This window comes from Chelonoidis abingdonii, chromosome 1 (assembly GCF_003597395.2).
Source record: "Chelonoidis abingdonii isolate Lonesome George chromosome 1, CheloAbing_2.0, whole genome shotgun sequence".
NCBI classification, from domain to species: domain Eukaryota; kingdom Metazoa; phylum Chordata; order Testudines; family Testudinidae; genus Chelonoidis; species Chelonoidis abingdonii.
The window spans coordinates 92202959-92226663 of record NC_133769.1 but is presented as its reverse complement, the minus strand read 5'-3'; the positions used below and the strand labels follow the sequence as shown (position 1 = coordinate 92226663).

At 42.4% G+C, this 23705-nt stretch overlaps 1 protein-coding gene across 1 annotated transcript in view; it reads left to right on the top strand.

The window, feature by feature from the left end:
- Positions 1-23041, top strand: part of SLC5A8 (solute carrier family 5 member 8) — a 30754-nt gene extending 7713 nt beyond the window's left edge. The window contains exons 4-15 of the mRNA XM_032788588.2: positions 428-495; positions 933-1087; positions 1253-1393; positions 5341-5470; positions 7828-7916; positions 9839-9951; positions 11409-11476; positions 11775-11861; positions 13511-13722; positions 15627-15730; positions 17562-17647; positions 21722-23041. Of these exons, the coding sequence (XP_032644479.1) occupies positions 428-495; positions 933-1087; positions 1253-1393; positions 5341-5470; positions 7828-7916; positions 9839-9951; positions 11409-11476; positions 11775-11861; positions 13511-13722; positions 15627-15730; positions 17562-17647; positions 21722-21853 (1385 nt within the window). The 3' untranslated portion in view covers positions 21854-23041. The remainder of the gene's footprint in view (positions 1-427; positions 496-932; positions 1088-1252; positions 1394-5340; positions 5471-7827; positions 7917-9838; positions 9952-11408; positions 11477-11774; positions 11862-13510; positions 13723-15626; positions 15731-17561; positions 17648-21721) is intronic.
- Positions 23042-23705: the final 664 nt, after the last annotated feature.

The following is a 23705-nucleotide window of genomic DNA, read 5'->3' as shown; positions in this document are numbered from 1 at the left end:
ACCCTCAGTTACTCTGACTTGAATGGGACTCCCTTATTGTCTACCTGCACAAATCCCATTGTGTTGAAGTCAATGAGATAACTCATGGGCTTGAAACGTTGGGATATAGTCTTAGTTGTTAAAATTTTAATTAAAGGGAAATTAGTCCTTAAATACAAAAATATTTCTAATTGCTCAGCAGTTTGTAAAGTCTATCACAACTGTTGCTATGAGTTGGTTATATTCTTAGTCTGTCGAAGTCACCTGGTTTTTGTGCACAAATCATTTCAGCGCTATTGTTATTATTTTCTACTTTTCTGTTTAAAATGGTTCTAATCTTTTTTTTTTTTCAGGCAATCAGACCAACCTATAAATCTGTTGGAAGGTTAAGGGATTTACTTTTTTTCAAAAACAGTCTTTGCAGTTATACATTTTCCCTCTTTTTCAGTCACAGGATTTGACTTGTGGGGTGCAGTGATCGCAACTGGAATAGTCTGTACATTCTATTGCACACTGGTATGTTGGCCGTTAATTTTAAAGAACCTCCCTTCTTATAACTGCTTAGTTAAAATACAGAACAACCTTCCACTGTAATGTAGCCTACAAATATTGAGTTCAAACTTGAACGAATATAGAGGGCCAGGTCATCCTCTCCCCTGCTCCAAATTGCATATGGAAAACACTCTCTGCCTGTGGATCTGCCCACTCCCACGTGGAAAGGGCTGTGGTCATCTCTGTAGCACTGTTTTCTACTCTCCCAGGTAGAGACTGGCCAAGCTGGGGCCAGGAGTGGTTGGGGCTCAAAGAAACAGATCACCTCATCCTGCCCTTTCCAGGGGATTTTCCACAGGTGGGGATGAGCTAGCCCATAAATTTGAATTTGCTAAATTTATAATTGCATCTTAATAACTGCATTTCAATTTCATACATTGAATCTGCTATTCCTCACACAGGGTGGTCTAAAGGCAGTAGTCTGGACAGATGTTTTCCAGGTTGGAATCATGATAGCTGGATTTTCGTCTGTAATTATACGTGCTGTGGTGGTTCAAGAGGGAATCGGCCGCATTTTAAATGATTCCTACCATGGAGGAAGATTAAACTTCTGGGAGTAAGTTTGTAAATACTTAGGCTAAAACATGACCAGCTTAAACAATCTTAAAGGTGTTAAACTGCATCCACACGGGTTTACAATTGAATTAATTCAACTGGGGCAGAGAGAGAAGCACCATTTTTGTCCATATTCTGAGTCTGTTATTTTTTTTCTCCCATTCAGCTTTAATCCCAACCCGTTGCAAAGACATACCTTCTGGACAATTCTCATAGGTGGGACCTTCACCTGGACTGGCATATACGGGGTCAACCAATCTCAAGTTCAGAGATACATTGCCTGCAAAACCAGGTTCCAAGCAAAATTGTAAGCCTGCGTGTGGTCATTGCAATTCTTCAGTGTCTGCCTTTAGTTACTATCTGTTCTTCATAAAGGGAGATTTTTAAATTAATGCTTTAAATTTATATAAAACCTGTTCATGAAAGGTAGTAACAACCTGTACTTTCTGCTTCGTGAACAAGGACAAAAGCAAATTGGAAGAATAAATGCTAGGATTTATAAGTTTTATGACGCTGGTATTTGTGTACACAAATAGTTGTATTAAGTTCATTTGCAACCTAGAGACCAAATTGTATAGTTGTTATTTGTGCAAAGCATCTAATAACACCAGATCCTGGCTTGGTACTCTATTAAACTTAACTCAGTGAATGGGAGTTTTACCAGAACAATATTAAAGGATTCAGTCATAAAGCTACTGAAACTGATTGCCCCATGATAAAATTGCTGAAGAATCATGTACTTTGTTTTCAGAATAGTTAGTGACCTTCTCTTGAAGCTGTAAGCAGCTGGATACTGGCGATCAGTAAGCTTTCTCTATAGATTTACTTATGTGAGAAATGTATGAAAAATAAAAATGCATTCCCCATAATACAATGCCATGAGGTATAGGAAGGGACAGTATTTTGGAGGTTTAATATTTAAAAAATGTGGGCAAAATATTTGAAATAATTCCCCCCCCCCCCTCCTGGTGAAAGCCATATTTTTAGAATTAAAATGTTTAAGGCTAAAGCAGGGAGAAAAACTAGTTTTGCAGTCAATCATATTTATGACAGGAATGAGTTGATATGCATCATCATGATATCTCCAGTGCCTCTTCCTTGGTTATGCTGCTTTGTTCAGAAGGTCAGCCCTTACACAGACAGAAGGCACATCGCACTTCTATAATGGATTGCTCATGTATGGGAAAGACCTTCATGCATCATGCCCGTATTTCTTGTCATTGATGTTGACTCTTCCAAGCATTCCTAGCTGAAGCTATGTTATGTGTTTGCATGCCCCCTACCCCCTGTGCAATGGGATCCTTTAAAGGAATCCTGGAAGCAGTTCAGTTGTGACCAAAGGAGTCTAGGAGTGTGGCACCATTGGAGTCACATGGCCAGAGCTGCTGTGAAGATACAGCAGTTCCATGTGGAAGGCCCTAGCCTCCCAGGAATCTCTGCATGAGCCCTGAAGCCTTTCCATATTAATGGGAGACCCCTGCCCTTATTGGGGAGCACTTCTGGAAATCTCTGCAAGGAAAACCTCATGGAGATCTCTTTATTTAGCTCCCTTCTGCCAGCTTTCCTACAGGCAAGGGAAATTGAGTTTCCAGGCATATAAGCTGCTAGCCACCCTATCTGTGCCTAAGGATAATTTTCAGCATAAAAACTGCATCTCCACACAGGTGTAAACACTGGCAATACAACAGCTGCCTAGTTTCTTTTGCAAGAACCTTAAAACACCCACAACAAGATTCACTAATGCCCTGCTCCTTGTATAGTCATTTACACCAGTGCACAGTAGATGTAAAATGCTACCACATCAGAATGGCAGCAATTTACACTCACGTTACACTGGTGTAAAAGATTTACAAGATGCAATACAATGATGAACTGGGCTCACAGAGTGAATGATTTCACAGGTCCTAATCCATGCCTTCTGGTAATGCATGAAACTATGGGTTGAGAAAAGTATCTCAGGATTCTTGACTGTCTCAGAAAGGATCTCACCCCACCCAAGATATACACCTGTAGTTTTGTGACTAGAAAGCACAAACAAGCGACCTAGATTCTTGTATTTGAACAACAACATATTCACTTACAAGAAGTACAGGTGTTTAAAGTGGAAGAATCACACATTTCAGATAAATGCAGGTGTGATATTGACTCATCAGCCTACTAGTTAATTACCTCTTATTTTCCCCTTACCAATCCTTGGCTTCAAAGAACTCTTCAAAGGCAGCACACAATGGTTTGAATGTTGAAATCTTAAATACTTATTAAAAAGAAAGACTTGCATAATCTTCCCAGACACAATGGCAGCTTTGCGGAAGAGTATTCCATCCAGCATTGCTGATTGTCATTTGACACCCGGCCACCAACATGGTTTAAAAAGAAGATTTGAAAATGCTCTGGGTAATCGGGGAATGGTCATACTTTTCTGCCTTTAATCACTCAATTGATAGCAATTTTGTTTAATTTTTAACTATAGTGGCCTAGGCTAAAACATGCTACTTAGAGCCTTGTCTACCCATGAGCCTTGTACTAATTTAACAAAATTCTTCTGCATGTCCATCTTCAATCAGTCTAAGAGTGCCTTATCTCAGCTTAGTTTATAGTGATAAGGAATCAGGTTATGGTAAACTGATATAAAACAGACTCAACCCTATATGAGAGAGTCCATAACACAGGGGTGGATCATTTTAACTAAATTAGTCTAGAAACAGATTTAGCTAAAGCTTTGCAATTTACATGTTTAGACAAGGCTCAAATCTGACCACTGGCAGTGGGGGTCACCCAATCAGCTTTAACATGCCCAGGTTTTGTTATCAGATACTTGATTTAAGTCAGGTTGTCTCTTGTGCTGATGAGATTCATGAAGTACACCAGGTTGCAGGCTCAATTATATTACACCAGTGCACCCAATAACATACATTTCCATCCCCATTAAGATCTTCAAGAGCAGAGCTACTTTTCTGCACATATCCTGATGAAACTTCTAAAGTAACCCAGGGGTTGGCGCACTTTTGCAGGCACTGGAAACACTGAACAGCCTCCTAAGCATCCTAAATGCTGACACACTTGCTTAGATATTGGAGGTACCAATGCAGCTCTGATTGCTTGGCACAGTGGCAGGGCCTCAATGGCAATCAGTGAGCACCAGGCAGCAAAATGGCTGCTGGTTGGAATACAATTAATCTTATGGAAGTACAGGGGAAGAACCATGTTCTTGAAGAACATACCACCTGTGGGCATTGTGGGTTGCAGTAGCGCACCGAAGATGAACCAGAGGGTAGAGCTAGAAGTCCCTAGACACCTCCAGTAATCTGCAGGAGCTCCACCTCTGTAGAGAGGGAAGCCAAAGTGGACAAGAAGACTGGAGCATTTTGAATAGCCAACAGTGAATGAAGACCTAGGGTAGCAGACTTTGCATTCATGCTTGAAGCTGGAACCTTTTGGGGCTAGAGCTGTCAGGAGATAGAGTCAGTTTACTATATCAGTCTCCAAGATTACCTAGGCACTAAGGCCTGGTCTGCACTTGGAGGGTGGTGATTAATCTAAGATATGCAACTTCAGCTAAGAGAATAGTGTAGCTGAAGTCCACGTATCTTAGATTGACTTAGAATCACTTACTTAGCATCCTTGCGGCGCGGGATTGATTGCCGCCACTCCCCCGTTGACTTTGCTTCCGCCTCTCGCTGAGCTGGAGTTCAGCAGTTGATGGGAGAGCAATTGGGGATTGATTTATCGTGTCTACACTAGATGCAATAAATCGATCCCCGATAGACTGATTGCTACCCGCCGATGCGGCAGGCTCCGTAGACGTGCCCTAAGACAGGAAGCTCACAGTCTGTGTTCAGTCCATTTCCTCCTAGAAGCTACAGCTCTGAGGGACTCCATGCCAAGTCAGCAGGAGAAGGACATGCACTATGGCAGCCTTCCAAGGTGTACTGGCTTTGTTAGGTCAGGAAGGGGCTCATTGTGTGGCTCCTAGTCTATGAGTTACTCTGTGGCTTGTCATGTTTTTCAACAGTTCCTTGTGTTTCTGAGAGTTAGTGGCTTTGCACTGCTTTAAAGGGTATCCAGCCAGACCACCGTCTGTAACTAGACTAAGAAGTGTTCAGTTAAGAAGGTTTCTCTTTTTTTTTTGGCTGCCAATGAGGAAGTGAATACAGGTACAGTAGGACATGTTCATCTTTAGCAACATTACAATACAGTGCTGTACAGTGCTATGGCTAGCTCTTAACATTGTTGTTTCCTTTCATGTTTGTGCAGATCTCTCTATATCAACCTCTTGGGACTCTGGGCGATTCTTGTCTGTGCAATGTTTTGTGGACTAGCAATGTACTCCATATACCAAGATTGCGATCCATGGACAGCAAAGCGCGTGTCAGCACCAGACCAGGTTTAACACTAAACATCTCAATGGTTTAATAGTTGGGAATGAATTAGGATTGCTGCCTTTAGGGGCTGTTCCCAAGATATGAGGCTGAACACACACATCTCCAGTGTCATGGGTGCTCTCAGGATCTGTCTCTTTGGAAAGATACATTAAGGAACAGTTTGGGACACTTGAAACCCAGGAGTGTATTTTATTTGCAGTAAGGGAGGACAGGTTTAATAAAATAAGAAACCAGAAATTCTCTTATTCCCTAGTGATACATAGGACAAGGAAGACCAAGTATGACAACCCTATATAGGAAACTAGATCATTTTCTTTTTTGGGGGAGGGTGGAGGTTGCTTCCCTGTGCTACAACCAAGGGACCCAAAACCAATGGCTCTCTCTTCCCCCTGACATCCACATGGCTTAAGGGAGATTCAGAGAGACAAGGGTGGTCTGCATGGAGGCTCCATGCCTCTGCCTTCTCTGCCCCCATCAATCACTAAGTCTGAACCCCCATTCAGAGGATGTGCCCCAGTCTGGCGGGGTCGGGGTGAAGCACCTCAGTTAGCATTCAATGAATCAGCATGACTGAGGCAAGGAATCACTACAAAGAGGTGGGGAGGGAAGATTTTAAACGAAGTGGCAGATCCTTCAGTCCCACCACTTCCAGGTTATGGCCCATCATAGCAGGTCTCTTGGGGCTAGATCAGGGGTCGGCAACCTTTCAGAAGTGCTGTGCTGAGTCTTTATTTATTCACTCTAATTTAAAGTTTTGTGTACCAGTAATACATTTAAATATTTTTAGACGGTCTCTTTCTATAAGTCCATAATATATAACTAAACTATTGTTGTATGTAAAGTAAATAAGGTTTTTAAAATGTTTAAGAAGCTTCATTTAAAATTAAATTAAAATGCAGAGTCCCCTGGACCAGTGGCCAGGACCTGGGCAGTGTGAGTGCCACTGAAAATCAGCTCCTGTGCCGCCTGTGGCACATGTGCCATAGGTTGCCTACCCCTGGGCTAGATGAAGGGAACAGTGAAGAGAATAGTGCTATGAAGGCAGCTTTATCCTCTTGGCTTTGTCAAGTATTCGTCCCTTCCAGCTGAATAAAGTATGAAACAGAAGACATTTAAAATTAGAATAACTGAGCAGCATGAAGTTTGGAAACATTATAAAAGCAATACCTTAGAAGCAAGAACGCAGATTAGGTAAAATTATAATATTTCTCAATCTATGTATGATGGGTTGGATCACAGACATCCCTTTGGGGGCTGCCAGCCAATGTGCCAAGACTACTTCTGCCCCTGCTTTCCCTGCCAGCCTGGGACGCCAGCACCCTGTCTTGTTGAGCCAGACATGCCAGTCTGAACCACGTGCCCCAAAGCTGCAGACTTAACTGAAAGCAATTTACAGAAGTTTTCCTGTCTTTACCACTCAGCTGCCCAACTCCCAATGGGGTCTAAACCCGAAATAAATCCATTTTATCCTGTATAAAGCTTATACAGGGTAAACTCATAAATTGTTCGCCTTCTACAAGATTGATAGAGAGATATACACTGCTGTTTGCATACTCTGGGTTAATTAATAAGTAAAACGTGTTTTTATTAAATACAGAAAGTAGGATTTAAGTGGTTCCAAGTAGTAACAGATAGAACAAAGTGAATTACCAAGTAAAATATAATAAAATATGCAAATCTAAGTAATAAAACTGAATACAGATAAAATCTCACCCTCGAGATGTTTCAATAAGTTTCTTTCACAGATTGATGTCTTCCTAGTCTGGACACAATTCTTTCCCCTGGTAGAGCCCTTGTTCCAGCCCAGGTGGTAGCTAGGTGATTTCTCATGATGGCTGCCCTTTTCCTCTGTTCCACCCACTTATATATCTTTTGCATAAGGAGGGAGTTCTTTGTCCCTCTGGGTTCCCCCTTCCCCTCCCTCCCCCGTCTCAATGGAAAAGCACCAGGTTAAAGATGGATTCCAGTTCAGGTGACATGATCACATGTTACTGTAAGACTTCATTACCCACTTGCCAGTACACACGTATACAGGAAGACTCACATGCAAAACAGAGCCATCCATAGACATTATCCCGGTTAATGGGAGCCATCAAGATTCCAAACCACCATTCATGGCCCACATTTAGCATAATTACAATAGGTCCTCAGAGTTATATTTCATATTTCTAGTTTCAGATACAAGAGTGATACAATTATACAAATTGGATGACCACATTCAGTAGATTATAAGCTTTGTAACTATATCTTACAAGAGACCTTTTGCATGAAACATATTTCAGTTACATTATATTCAAACTCATTAGCAAATTTTCATATAACCATATAGAGTGCAACATCACACTATGATTTTTTTCAGCTCATGCCATATCTGGTATTGGATATTCTACAAGATTTTCCAGGGGTACCAGGGCTTTTCGTGGCTAGCGCCTACAGTGGGACATTAAGGTAATATAATCATTCTGAACTCAGTGACATACATTGGCCATTTTTATGCATGCATTTACACAAGATTCTTTGCATTCAATTTCCCTCCATGCATATGTTGTTGTTCTTTAAACAGGGAAAAATTAGAAGCTGTTTAATGGGTGCAGCTTAAAAGCTTTTCAGTCTTCACAAGTGGAGCTTCAAATTTCCTAGCATTAAAGCAATTTAGTCTCCACTGTTAACAAACTTCACCAACAGGGCTAGTCTGAGCCTTGGCACTATAAACTCCATTGTCATGAGCAACGTATGGCACTTACAAGCTCCACCTCACCTTGCGTTAAAGCTATTACTTCACTAGCGGCACTTGTAAATTCCTGAAATCCTGTACGGAAACAGGGCAGCTGCAGTTTAAGGGAATTTTCTGCTGCTCATCCTTGCTTTTCCAAACCTTCAGAACTGTATTTTAAGGCCATCTCCCTTCTTCCTATGACTTAAGAAGCACATTCTGCTCATTAAGGGCTATTTACAAACTAGTGTTTGGAATTAAGAAATACAGCTATTTTGCATCAATCCTGTGAAAATGGTCAGAATGTTTTGTTTCAAATGGTGGTGGTAAAAAAAAATGCATTTCCCACATTCTGATAATTGAAAAACAACTGAAAAGATTTTTGCTTCAGCTTTCCAAAGTTGTATACTTTCTGGCAGCGACCAAGTACGGAAAAGTTCAGCCCTTAATGTGAACGTTTTGGATAATTTTGAGGGTTCAAAAATCAGGGGTTAGAACGGAAACTGTTAACAACCTTATCTATAGCAATCACACCCAGAGCAACTGGTATAATGCTGTGGTTGAATAATTTTTTGACTCTTAATATTTGTACATATGTAAGTAAATACGATGATCAGGGCAATGCATTTTCACACTTTGAGGTGCAAGCTGATTGCTTGCGAGAGTAATGTATAAAAATGTTCGATACTGCACAATCTGTGGATTGTAGGTGATTGGCACTACAAGAGGTCAGATACTGGACTAGATAGGGAAGAACAAAATATTACTTTCTCACCTTAATAAATTCATGTTTGTAAAGTGCTTTAAAATCCTTAAATGGAAGAGGTTGCAGAAGTGCAAATTATTATTGTAACTCGGGTGTTCTACTTGAATTCTGTTAATTAGTTAATCTTGTCTGACATTGGCCACTGGTGACATTGGACACAGGAATATTAAACAGAAGGGAAATAGTAGGCATTGTGGCATGTTTCTCTGTAAGGAAAATGTGTCCTATACTATTCTGTATGATCCAGAAGGTTCAGAGTTATTCCATAGTAGCTGGATCTGCTGTCAGGAGAGAGGGGCTGATGTTTCAAGTATTTGGGACAAGTGGTTCCCTTGGAGTCTATTGAATGCTCACTGGAGCTCATAATTAACCATTGTATGTGCAGAGATGCGTATTTTGTGTGCGCCATGGCAGCCCACTTATTTAAATATGGATTTAGGATCCTAGCTTTAGGCTTCAATTTTTGGCCTGAGCCTGTAGAGGGCATCCAAAATAGTCAATGAAATGCCATGCAATGTACATGCCACCTAGCCCAAAGGATGCGATACATATTAATGAATTCAAAAACGGGTTTAAAATACCAGTCATCCTTTGATCTATAGCAATATATGTTAACTTTCCTTCCACTGATTTATCTCATTGCTTCTTTTTCTTAAAACATGCATTATCTTCTCTGAGAACAAATATTCTAAGCAATTGCAAAATGTAACAGATAGTGCTGTCAAGTTTATTTCCGTTAGTAATAATAATTTCAACATGTATTGTAGTAACAGCTACATAAGGTCTCTGATATTGTTGCAGACAGAATCTCTCTGCCGTTATCTCAATTATTAAGTGTTTGTAATCTCAGTTCCTAACACACAAAAATGTTTCAAATTTTGTCATCTGCAGCACAGTGTCCTCCAGCATCAATGCTTTAGCGGCTGTAACTGTTGAGGATCTCATTAAACCTTACTTCCGTTCCCTCTCTGAAAAGAAACTATCCTGGATTTCCAAGGGGATGAGTAAGTTTGGGAGGGATGTTTTCCACTTCACCATAAAGAAAGAGGGCTTGGTTCAGATCTCACTTATAAGGATGTAAATCAGGAGTAACTTCATTAAAGTCAATGGAATTACACCCGTATAAAACCTGTGTGAGATCAGAATCAGGCCAAGAGTTTTCAGATATGGGGGAAAAGGGGAGCAGCTATTTAAAGTGAGCTTGGAAAAGGGCATCTTGTTTGATCTTTAAGCAGTAAAGTTATATTGTAGCCTTGTTCAGTCTAGATTCCTAATACAAAAGACCCAAAGGACTTGGGTTGAAATAGGTGTTATGTTTCATTCGGTAAGTCAGAAGGCAGGTGCATGGGATGGAATTTTGTAACAAGTCACTTGAACATGGAATTATTTGGCAGGGTACATGAGTGGGGAAATGTACTGCATCGCACTCTTCTTCTAGAAAATGTGAGGCTTCATGACCCCTACAATATACTCTGAAGCCCTCAATCTGTTTAATGCCCCAAAGCGGCTAGTCTCAGCATTTTGAGTTGAACATACAGGACCAGATCCTCAGCTGTTTTAAATCTGTGACGCTCCATTGATTTTTTTGCTAGCTACCTCAGTTGGCATCAGCGGAAGATATGGCCCACAGTGCCCCAGGTAGTTTGCTGGGAAAAATTAACGTGTCTTTTTTTACTGTAATAAGCTTAGTAAGGGATAGAAGAGTACAGCCCAGTACTTCACTGTATTCCCAAGCAAGAGAACACGCCCTGCCAGTGAGCACACCAGAGCCGTGAAGGGTGTTACAACAGCATTGTCACCTGAGACTGTGGTTTCTTAAGCATTATTAACTACTTTTGATGCCAGCTTTTGTTTGCTATGGGAATGGAGGCTCACAGGTCTGAACTCTGATAATTGCCTGACTTCTCATATTAAGCACTGGGATTAATGTGTCCCCATGTCGCTGTAAATTAGAACTTTGTGAGTGGTGGATGTAACTAAAGTGCTCATCAAGCATTAGGGACCCTGGGAAAAAGAGACTTCATTTGCTTAGGCTGTCTATATCCTGGCTGTGTGGGAAATTCTTAGCCATGGAACTCCAATAATCTAAAAGTATTTTCACTGGAACAAAACTCGAGTGAGAAGGAAGATCTGTTCATCAAATAAGAAGTGTTGGCACAGAGGATTAGAGGAGGAATGTACGTGATTCTTGCCGTGCTTGTTATCCCCACTACTCATCCCAACTTCTTTTAAAGATTTAATCTGTCAACTAATCCTCAGTGACCACATGTAAAAGGATTTGTCATGTTTGCATGATCCCCTCCTGAGGTAATAGAGCACCTGACCTTTTGTTGGTTTGGCTATTCTCAAAGACGATCCTAACGACCATGTATTTTTGGCTTTATTAGTAGTCGTATTAGACTAGAAGGAAACTTCACTGTAGTGATTTAAAATGATACATTTGTCTTTCTCACCTATTCAGGTCTTTTTTATGGAGGAGTCTGTATTGCCATGGCTGCTGTGGCGTCCCTTCTGGGCGGTTTGTTACAGGTGCATGTTTAACTACTTTTCACCTCTGTTTCATTAACTAGAAGAAATTTTTGAAAAGAACAATCACTGGCTACTGCAAAGTGATTAATTTTCATCCCTTAATGAGTATTTACCTTGGAAATTCTAGGACTGAATGCTCAGCTGGTGTTACTTGAGGTAATTCAACAATGGAGCTACACCAATTTACACCAGCTGAGGATCTGGCCCAGATCCAACTTGAAATCCTGATTGCAGATATTTCATTTCCTTCCCCACCCTCATGGTGATATTTGATATAAGACTTTGTTTTCTTCCTCAGGCAGCTCTCAGTATTTTTGGCATAGTTGGTGGCCCTCTTCTAGGACTTTTTTCTTTGGGAATCCTCTCCTCCTTCGCAAACCCCATCGTAAGTATAAGTTGTTGCAAAATACAATAGTCATGTGGGGGATCATTCCCCTCCTCCCCCCAATAATTTGTTTTAGGCATCATGGGAGATATTTTAGATTGGCATTTTTCATACATACCCCCTCATCCCTCCCCATCCCCATACCCCGATAGTTAGGCAATAAGGTCAGTAGTTAGTCTGAAAAAATATTGTTAAAAATGGCTAGATTCACTAATCACTTATTTTCTCCTTGTTCCCTGTGGCTAAAGCAGTGCTTGGTCTTTGCACAATGCTGCGGAATCAGTACTGCTGTGCTGTAAACAGCCTAAATAGGGCAGTATATTGTTACTTTGTGGTGTGACAACATTCACTCCATAATTATGGTCGCAAATTGAATTTCCATTATAAGCCTGATTTTGGCCACCCTCATCTAAAACACACACACACACTCCTTAGATATGAGTTCAAGGTAAATATTATCCGTGAATCAAACTGAATTGCACAAGGCATTCCTAAATTACGACACCCTAACAATGGAGGTGTTCTCCAGAGTTCATAAGGTATAATATTTTGGTCTCTGTAGCAAGAAGCCTTGAGAGCAGGAGAGAAGTGAAACTTAGTCCCCTGGATACTTGGGAGCTGAGAGATACTGCACAGCACCATAGTTGATAAGAATCTAAATCAAACATTGTTAACTTTTGTATTTGGAGTATCTCTATGGCGTGCAATGAATTATGAGTGAGATTCATCCTTGTTCAGAGAACCAGGGCAAGGTCTACACAGTACTTAATTCCCAATAAAATTCTCAGTTAGGGCTGGTCTACACTACGGGGGAAAATCAATCTTAGATACGCAACTTCAGCTACGTGAATAATGTAGCTGAAGTCGAAGTATCTAAGATCGAATTACTCACCGTCCTCACAGCACGGGATTGATGTCCGCGGCTCCCCCTGTCGATTCCACAACTCCATTCGGGTTGGTGGAGTTCCGGAATCGATATAAGCCTGTTTGGGGATCGATATATCGCGTCTAGATGAGACGAGTAGTGAAGACGTAGCCTTAGTCTTTGTCTATGCTGGGGACATTTTTTTAAAAAAATTGAAACTGGTTTTAAAAGAAGTAGGAGTGGTAGTGTACAGGCTTCAGCCAGGATTTCTATTATAACTGGCTGCAGCTATAGCGGAGTTTACCTCATTGTTCAGAACTTGACGAGAGTTCCTAGCTTTAGAAAAGGTAAAAGTGTTTGAACTAAAGAAATTCCTCCCATTGCAGATAGAATGCTGGAGGGAAAACACATACATTGTGAATTTTGTGTACCTGCTCCAAGGAGTTTGGACAGCTTATTCAAATAAAATAGCAAAATAAAATAAAATAAAATCTAAAAAAAAAAGACTTCTGCCTTCATAGTTTCTACCTGATATAAGTTGTTAAAAAAATTACAGGCCAAGAATTTCAGACCTTCGTGCCTACAGTTAGACTCAAGCCCATAATTAGTCATCTAATAAAGTGGCTTGGTTTTCAAGTGTTGAGAACCCTCCAACAGCTCCCATTTAAGTCATTTTTGAAAGGTGGGCCACCCAGTTCTGAAAAATCTTGACAATAATTTTTCTTTGTCAACCCTCTTGGGTTTTTTGCTTTACATTTCAATTCAATTTTACTTTGTTTTACAGGGTGCATTTGTAGGGCTTATGGGGGGCTTTACTGTTTCACTCTGGGTTGGCATTGGGGCTCAGATTTACCCTCCGCTCCCTGAGAGAACTATGTCATTAAATCTCACAACTATCGGCTGTGACATAGGCAGCCCAGGAACAGGAGGCAACTGGACTGCAACAACCGAAATGCCAACTTTAACAACCCTTGTACACCTGCAAGGCACTGAAAGGTATATAATAAATCGGCCATGTGTTGCACCGGCGCTTGATTTAAAGTGATGTGACCATCTGTGTAATAGTTGGATTGTTATAAAGATCTCCACTCTTTTGGTTACCTGATTAATTAAAAGGGAGCAGCATTTTGTGTTTTCTCTTCCTGGGGGGTGCTTATCAAACCCCCTAGAAGTCAGCGGGTGTTGGATCAGTACTATAGAATTGTACAGTCACATGTGCCTTACTGGGAAGTAGTTTTGTTTCTGCAGTGTGGATAGGCAAAGGGAACTTGTGTTTATTTCATACAGTTTTACTATCTAAGCAGGTTAAACCTTGAGGATGTTTAAGAGTTTTCAGTGAATCTTCCACCAACAGTTTATCCAACAGCATCATATCTATGCGGAAGTAACTAGCCACATTCTGCAAAACCATAAGAGTCAAGTGCAACTGGGTGAAATACTGGGGTCTTTTTCCTCTGCAATTGTCATATTGTCTTACATTGTATTGTGTCGTACAGTCAAAACAAAACAACTCCCCTCCCCCAAAGAACAAAACAATGATATAAATATCAGAACAAGGATTAATGGCTAGATTAAAAATTCTAAGGGCAGTCAATTCTTGTGTCTCAGGACATAACTGGGTCAGCAGCTGGGTATCCTTAGGAAGAAGTTCCCCTTAGCTGGTGTAGTATTGCTTGGTTAGGTGAATTGTGAGATTCCTAGGCCTTCCCCTGAAGCAGCTGGATACCTGATCAGATGGATCACTGTGCCCGTGTGCCTGTGTCTATGTACTGATTCACCAGCATGGCAAGTGGGATGTTACATATAAAGTCAAACAAATTTTAGACACCAAAGCACTTGCCTTTAGTAGGTTCTGCAGTATATCTGTTCTGCTTCAAGCAACCTCTTAGAGTTAACAGTGGATAATTTGTTACCATTTCTAAAATGAAAAACAAAGTTTCAATTTCAGCAAATTTAAATTGTCATCAGTATAAATTTAAGTGCCAAGTAGGCACTAGGCAGTCATGTTTCTACGGCCATCAGAAATACATACATGCTTAAAGACATTGGTCCACGTGTTTCTCTCAGTGGCATGTTGCAAAGGGGATCATAATGGTGGTTTGTTGCTGCTGCTTTGTAGGACAAAACCCCGTAGGCAGAGAGGGCCAATACCTAGTTGACTGGACTCAGGTTAACTGAGATTTAGTACACAGCACCATCATTAATAAGAGATCTGCAGAAGTGATGGCACAAGTCCATGCCTAAGACACAAAGGACACCCTTTCTCCCACCCCACCCCCCACAAGAAAGCCATAGGGCTGGCACTTCATTAGTGTAGCGTGGAGAAAACTAGGCGGCACTTCCCTGTCTTGTTTGGAGCCCGGTGCCCCTCTGCGGTGGAAGCCGAATGAGCCATGCCACCATCCATGCTGCAAGGGGAAGCAGCAGTGGCCCTGGAGCTCCTGCCTCCTGAGGGGAAGCTTCGGCTTCACCCTGGGCAGCCATACCCCTGAGCCGCCCTGCCTCCCTCAGCTACAGCATAGGCCTCTCCCCTTCTCCTCCTAGGGCCTCACGGAGTGTGAGTGGGGGGAATGGAGGGGACTGAGCCCTGAGGGGCGTGGTGGGACAAAGACTCACGGCCAGACTCTTCAGGTCTGGCCAGAATTCCTAGCGGAGACACGGGCTCATGTGATTTTACTGGCCATGGCCCATATACCCACCATACTGGCCTGATGCTGGCAGTTTTATCTCAGCATTTGAGTGCCAGGTGGATTTCTCTGCAGGAGAGTAGCATGTGACTCATCATATTTTTAGTACAGAACGTTTCTTATATTTACTCTCTTAGTTCCTAGTTTTACGCATTTTCAGGTTGTCTGAATTTGAAGAAGACTCTAACAAAATGTTTCCCCCACTTTTCCTAGACCTGTCCTGGCTGATTATTGGTATTCCTTGTCATATCTGTACTTCAGCACACTTGGGACCCTGGTCACAATAGCTTTGGGAATGATTGTAAGCCTCTTAACAGGTACCTTTTCCAGAGTTTTTGTTTAACACAAGTATACACTGTTTTCCACATTAACATGCACACACAGGAACTGTCCCTATCATGAGACGTTTCAGTGACCGCTCTGGTTGAGCTTGTACTTTCTGGTTTCATTCATTCATAGCTTTCTAGAACCTTTGTCTTTTGGCCTGAAATTTTTCAGATATGTTCTCTGTTCAAAGGGGGCATTGCTTTCTCCTTTGAATTGTGAGGTAGTAACGTCAGCAGTTTTTGAACCTGAGGAGATGGGGGGGTGGGAGGAAATCCATTTAGCCAGTGCTTTAACCTGAGTAGGGGCTGAGGTTTAAGCACTGCCATCCAGTGCCGTAACAAGGGTGAGGCGAATGAGACACTTGCCTTGGACGCGCAAAGCGGAAGGGCGCAGCTGTGCCATGGTTGGCAGCACTTCGGCAGCAGCTCTACCACTGCCACTTCTTCTGCGGCAATTCGGTGGGTCCTTCTCTCTGAGAGGTACTCAGGGACCTGCCGTCGAATTGCTGCCGAAAAGCCTGGAGCTGGCCCTTGCCTCAAGCGCAAAAATTCCTTGTTATGGCTCTGCTGCCATCCATCCAGCATGGAGACGACTCTGTCTGAGGAGAAGCATCTTTCCTTCTCCCAGAGGTTAATAGTGGTTTTGTGCTGAGTGAGTTCAAAACATTTGAAATGTGCTTACTGAGCATGCCCAGTGGCCATTTTCACTATGCTTGCCAAGCCATGCACCCAAGGAAGGATTCGTGGTGTAAAGCCATGTCAGCTGCCCAAGGAAAAGTCTAGTGAAATAGATTGCTGCAAATTACTAAGACCCTAAGAATAGGCATGACAGCTGGGATCTGAACCCCAAGATCCTGACCCAATCCTCTGGTTTTGGTTCCAGGCAAAATCTAAAATGAGGGAAAAAAACCCCAAAGTGTAGCTGATCTCTCAACATTTCCACCATTTTAGGCCAGCGAGAGCAGTTGGATCCTAGACCTGATTCAGTCTAACTCCTAACCTAAAACTATTCTAGACCTGAACCCTGCATCCTCAGCTCAGAGCTAAGGCCACACATACTAGAACACAGTGAACAGGATGGTTTCCATGAGACTTACTGCACATAGAACCAGAGGAGAGTAAGGCACATGGTCATTGGTTTCTTTACTCTAGAATTCCTCAAACTCTTTCTGGAGCAACCACGAGCTCTCTCATTTTCCTTCTCCCACTTCCTCCTCAATGATTCACATCCAGGGCTGGATTTAGGGGCAGGTGACTCAGGCGACTGCCTGGGGTACTGGGCTTGGGTAGTGCCGAGCTCAGAGTGCTGTTTGTATTGTTAGTAACCAAAAAGGAAAATAGAATGTTTGAAGTAAAATGTTTCAGGTGTTCCATACGTGGATTCATTTTTCACTAACTTTCTAAAATGTTCTGGACCTTTGTAAAATCTTGTGGAGCCTTCTAGACTTGCTTATATACGGCATGAATAAATACAGATTTACAGATCCTGGAGTGCAAATGTATCATCTTCTGTGACAGGGATAAATCACACATGCAAATTGTGCATCAACGTCCTGAAATGGGCTATAAATTCAATAAAAAATAAGGTATTAAAAAGTTTAACAAATGGAGGGGGAGAGGGCGCCGAAGATGCTCTTTGCCTAGGGTGCCATTTGGTCTAGGACTGGCCCTGTTCACATCATAACAACAGTCCTTTAAGATAAAGTGTGTGGGAAGGCTGGACACAACAGGTAGCTGGAGTCTGATGTACCCTTATCAGTTGACTAGGCTTACCTTGTTAAAAACTATTGATAAAGAATTTAACACTGTGGGTATTTTGCAGGAGGAATAAAGCAGAACATAGATCATAAATTCTTGCTGACCAAGGAGGATTTACTGTCCAACTTCTCATTTTCTAAACCCAAGACAGTAAGTAAAGCTATGTGCATGATTCTAATTTGCCTCCTTCAGGCAATCTGTCCTCCTGGGTAACAGATACAAATACACCAGATTGGGGGGGTTACATTTTCTAAAGAAAAAGTTTCAGTGTTCTTCCATTCTTTGATCCAGATCGTGTCCTTTCAGTTTCTTCCTCTGTACAATTCAGTATTGGTCACTCCAAACATATAAGATGTGACGAGAGTCCTAGGAGGGCCACACTGACATTGCTCAGTTAGGACGAACTGCAAAAAATGGGGCACACAATCCCCAAAAGCACCAGGTTATTCTAATATTTAGATTCACTAAGCCAGCAACAAAACAGCTTCTACAATACCTTACTGGTTACCCAGAAGCCAACAACACAGTTCCCTTAAAGCAATCCAATCTTGGGCTTCCACCCACACTTGTTCATCGTATAAAAAAGTTTTACAATCGCAAAGGATCAGACACGTTACTCACCACGTAAGCATAAGCAGATTTGAGATGAAAGGATCAGGTCCCAAGAGACCTTTATAATGTTCCTGCGGAAGCCTCTTGTCAGCATAGTCCTTGGGTGAACCATAGTGTCTTTGAAGAAACCTCCTATTTCCTAAACATCACTGGTAATTAGCTACATAAGGCAATTGCCTATCTCCAGCCATTACATGTGATTTATCACAAACTTCAAAGAGAAATTCAGACAGTGATATTACTACATATACAATTCACTGAAATGTTAACATCTTCTTTTGATCTCTCTAACAGAATACACGATAAACAGGAACTGTTTGGCTACGTTGTTAGAGCTTAAGAATATATATGTAAATACACAAAAACCACAACCATCATCTATCTATATCTCGCTAAAGATTGAATCTGGGTCAGTTAGCCTGCTAGCTGTGTAATCCTTTCTGGCTCTGTGTCAAACAAGGGCAGACAATAGAATAAACACACCTTAAGAGACAATGCAGACTCTAATAATGTGACAGAGTAGGACTCAGAAGCAAGAGCTTCCCCCAGGGGACTACATCTTTTTTCTTCTCTCCCCCTCACCCCATATGAATGGCTTATCCTGCTGCTTTCTGACGTAACTACTTCATTTAAAGCAGCAGCTGTGCACACGGTGTATCAGGATTAGGCAACTGGAATAGACAAAGCAGCTATTTATGGCTACAGTAGCAGGTAGATTTAGCTTCAGGTCAGCAGATTAGAGAGAATACCATAGCACTATCTAGTGCTCTCGTAAAATAGGGCCAGCGGTGCCTTTACATTTCAGCAAAGCTTTCTTGTTTTGTAAATCTGTTTTCTAGCTTGTTTCTGATATTGCTCATTAGACCAGCTACAGTTTGAGGGGGAAAATTTCCCAGCCTGTGGATCCACATTACACATACCTCCCAGGGGCAGCTCCGATGGAACTCCCACAGGCGTGCCTGTGGATGCTCCACCAGACCTCCTGCAGACGTGCCTGCAGAGGGTCTGCTGGTCCCGCGGGCTTCGTTGGAGCCATCCACAGGCATGCCTGTGAGGAAGGTCCAGCCAGACCACGGGGGACCAGCGGCCTCTGCAGGCACGTCTGCGGGAGGTCCCGTGGCAGCATCCATAGGCACGCCTGTGGGTCCACCGGAGCGCAGGACAGCGGACCCTCCATACCGTTGCGGGAGGTCACCAGAAGCCGTGGGACTGGCTACCGGCAGAGCGCCCCCCGCGGCATGCCGCCGTGCTTGGGGCGGCAAAATGGCTAGAGCCGCCCCTGACACCTCCTCTCAAAAAAGAAAAGGAAAAAAATGGAAGAAAAAAGTATTAAGTAGATTGGAGATCAACCTTTCAAACATATCGTTAGATTATTAAAGAGCCAACAGGTTTTAAAGGAACAATATAGTTTGTTAGCTGCTGCCTTTGGCAAGGCTGTAGTGGTCCATCCCCTTGTGTTAAAATAAACCAGGAAAAGTTTCAGCAGCCAGGGAGCAGCATTCTAAAATACATGGAAGGCCAGATCCTCAGTGGCATTAAATTGTCATAACTCCATTGACTTGAGTGCAACTACAACAATTGCCACAAGCTGAGGCATTGGCCTGGAGCCTTTATCCAGTCTGAGGCTCACTCACTCCCATAAGGCATCTCACTGAGAGTAGCTGTTCACCTGTGGGAGAAGCAGGCTCACAATATGGCTTTTAGTATTTAGATTTAAAAAAAAAATTAACTGCAGGTCACTTGTAAGTTCTGTGTTTTCAGTGCACTCAGTTAGAAAGAATGGCTAAGGCAGCCATTGGATAGTGTGGTGTGCCACGTAGAGAACATCTGTCTTAGATGATCCAATTTGCAGCCTCTTCCCCTTACGAAAACTTCTTGTGTTAATAATGATATACAGTAGAGATAGGTTTTTTTAATACACTACATGTTATTTGTCCACATAGAAACTGAACCAGACCCTCAGCTGGTGTAAATCAGCATTGCCCCCCTGACTGCAATGGAGCTCCACTGCTTTACAGCAGATGAGGCCATAACGCCATGAACCAAATGTGGAAGTGCATGTGAACACTGATGCTCACAGATTATATGGCCATCGTACGTGGATCAGATACAACTGGCTTATTACATAGCGCAAAAGCTGGGTGGAGCATAGGTGAAATAATTACTATTAATGAATGTCTAATTATTGAGGCAAAATATGTGGGTGCCTTCCATTTTGGCTGAGCCAGTCTAGGCAAACGGAGATTTCTGTTTAGGTGTAGTTAAATGTAAGGAAGATGCAGTCTCTGAAGCAGGGATGCCAGTAAATACTGATTTTTCACTGATGAAATGCAGGTAGGCACCGGGATTAGGAGAACAATAGCTCATGGTGGGGATGACATGTTGGTACACAAGAATACAGGAGCTATTCTTCTGAGGCCAGGAACAAGAGTTAGATACATTTTGAATGACAATAGCAAAGTATGTGATTAAACCCACACATCCTCCTCATATATCTAGAGAAATTCCAGCTGTTACAGTGTATATCAGTTTATGCTTTCTCTCCTGTCTACATGTATCAGCCTGCTCTGTCCTACTAGTTAAAATCCTCAACTAACAGGCTTGAGTCTTCCCCCCATTCCCACCAGTAAAACTCTCTTGACTGCAGTGATGTTACACCTGATTCACTATAGGCTTAGTCCAGAGCATCATAAAGTCAACGGAAAGACTCCCATTGACTACAAGGAGCATTTGGATGGATTGGGCCCTCAGAGGAGAATCGGGCTCTCCTTTTTCACCATCACATCCCAGAAACAAACCCATCCCAGTATTGCGCTGTCCAAGCATAGCTGGTTAGTGTATTTTCTCCATGCTAAAGGCTAACTGACCATGCCCACAACTTTTAAATCAATATTGAAAAAAGTGGTGCCGGCCCTGTGTTCGAACAGCGACTCTGGTTGCTTTTTAACTTTTACTTCTTATTTGTAAATCTTGATAGGAAACTCTTCTTGTTCAGAATTAAGGATTTGTTTGGTTTTTTTTAAAAATGAATTGAAAATGAGGAAACTGTAGTTTTTTTAAAAATGTAGTGACTCTTGATCTCCTGTACATTTAAATGAGAAATTTACATCTGCTGTAAGGCCCCTTCGTGCTGTCAGTATGATGTAACGGGGCCATATTGTAAATGGGCAGTATCTTCAAACCCACCTAAGTCCCATTCAAAGCCAATGGGACTTAGGTGTCTAACTGGCCAGGTTTGAAAACCTCACCAACTCAGAATTAGGCCCTACCTATTAAAACAAATCTATTTATTTAATCTTGTTCTCCCTTGGAATAAGTCAGAAATATGATATGTTTCCATTCCCCTTCTTGCTCCTTTTGTGCCTTCCCTGGGCCTCGCTCTTCCCCACTTCCTTTGAAAATATTTAGTGTTCATTGTGTGAGCTATGTTTTGATGCCTCACTGTAATGCGCCCTGTGTATATGTCACCTGTGCAGCCAGGACATCAGGAAGTGAAAGTTAGTATAGAGGACGGATCCAGCAGTAGACAACAGCAACAGTGCATGTGTATATATATGGGCGTGAGCACACATGCGTGTGATTCCATGCCTCACAATGTGAACTTTTTTTCAGAATGAAAAAGTGGAAGTTTTGAACTGGAAACCTTTCACCATGGCAGATGAAGGAACCGATAATCCTGTTTTCAACCACATTGAAATGAACATCACAGAAAATAAAGAAAAAGTCAATGGTGCCCATGTATGACTTAAGAGGACAATGTAGATGTTGTGTTAAAGACATTGCCAGCACTCCTGTGAAGAGTTAGTTACCCACCGTACCTGGGGTTACGTGCAGTAATCCCTACTAAAATCCATCACCACATTGGAATGACCTTGCCATTAAGACTGATTCCAAGAAAGGAATCAGAGCATATTGGCCCAAAGAAAAGGTGGGTAGTGGGTACTTCATAACATACAACTCTGCTTATTTTGGGAGACCTTCCAAAAGGCATGCATCTGTGCCTGTGACAGAAGTGGACGTGAACTAAGAGCAAGCGAACTTTAAGCATCCTCAAATGTGGAGAATGTTTTGTGTTACCTCCAATGATTATACCCATTGAGCACAGCAAGAAACAAACGATATTGGCTTGATATTTATTCATCATGTGCATAGTTGTCTAGCCAAGCGCTGGCTTGGTAAACAACTGCTTTTCTCAATCCACTGAGTGACACATTCAGTTCTAAGATATCAAGATGGATCCTTCTTTCCCCAGAATAATTCCAATGACTGCTGTGGAGCTGCTCCTAATTTACACTGCTGAAAGTGAAAACAGAATCAGGCCTCTGCCTCTTATAGGGGACCTTTATAGGGTGGACTAAAGCCGATGTTTCTATGTGAAATTGTCATTCAGTATTGGTTTGGACTCCTATAAAAAATATTTACATTCAACCTCAGTTAATTTTCAGCATTATTTATTTTATTTTATTTTATTTTTAAAAAGAGCGTCTAGTTTGAACAGACATAGCTATTTTTCTTTCCTGGTCAATTCCATGCTATTTCTGTGGCAAGGTCAATATTTTACACTCTTGCAGTGTGACAAGGAGGTTGTGTTTTTATAATGAAGACGGGATTATCTAGTATAATGTTTCTTTACAGAAGTGCTGACTCTGGGCTCCTTCTATTTAAGTTTTTATAAAGTCATCCCTCATGGTGGTATCTGACTACGTTCTGAGCAAGGAATTCAACAGTGAATTGGTTGGTAACATGCTTACCCTCCCTTTCCTTCTCAGTGCATAGTCTGACCAGCTAGGCCAGGGGTCGGCAACCTTTCAGAAGTGCTGTGCCCAGTCTTCATTTATTCACTCTAATTTAAGGTTTCACGTGCCGGTAATACATTTTAATGTTTTTTAGAAGGTCTCTCTCTTTAAGTCTATATATTATATAAATAAACCAGTGTTTTATTATAAAATAAACAAGGTTTTCAAAATGTTTAAGAAGCTTCATTTAAAATTAAATTAAAATGGTGATCTTACGCCACTGGCCCGCTCAGCCCGCTGCTGGTCTGGGGTTCTGTTCACCTAGGTCGGCTGCGGGCTGAGCAGGGCCTGTGGCTGGGACCCTGGCTGGCAAGGGTCCGGCAGCCAGAACCCCAGACCAGCAGCAGGCTGTGCGGGGCCGGCGGCAGGCACCCCAGACCAGTAGTGGGCTGAGTGGCTCAGCCCACTGCTGCTCAGGGGTTCCATCTGCTGGCTCCTGCCAGCCGGGACCCCAGCTGCCAGATCTGCTCAGCCCGCTGCTGGTCTTGGGTCCCCGGCCCTGCCCACATACAGTGGGTACCTACCTTCTCTCTGGTTCTGCTCCATTCTTTTCCTCTCTCTGCACTGAGCTGAGGGTGGGAGTGCACTGAGCACAAGGCTGGGGATGAAGGGTCTGGCCAGGAGCTAGAATGAGGGAGGGGGCTCAGGGTTGGGGGCAGGAGGTTTGGGTGTGGGGCACTTACCTTGGCAGCTCTCATTTGATGGTGAGATTGCAGGGTGGACTGTTGTCGGGGGCAGGGGCTCCCGTTTGGTGCTAGGGTGGGGATGGGGAGTGTGGGGGTGCATGGGGTGTCGGCCAG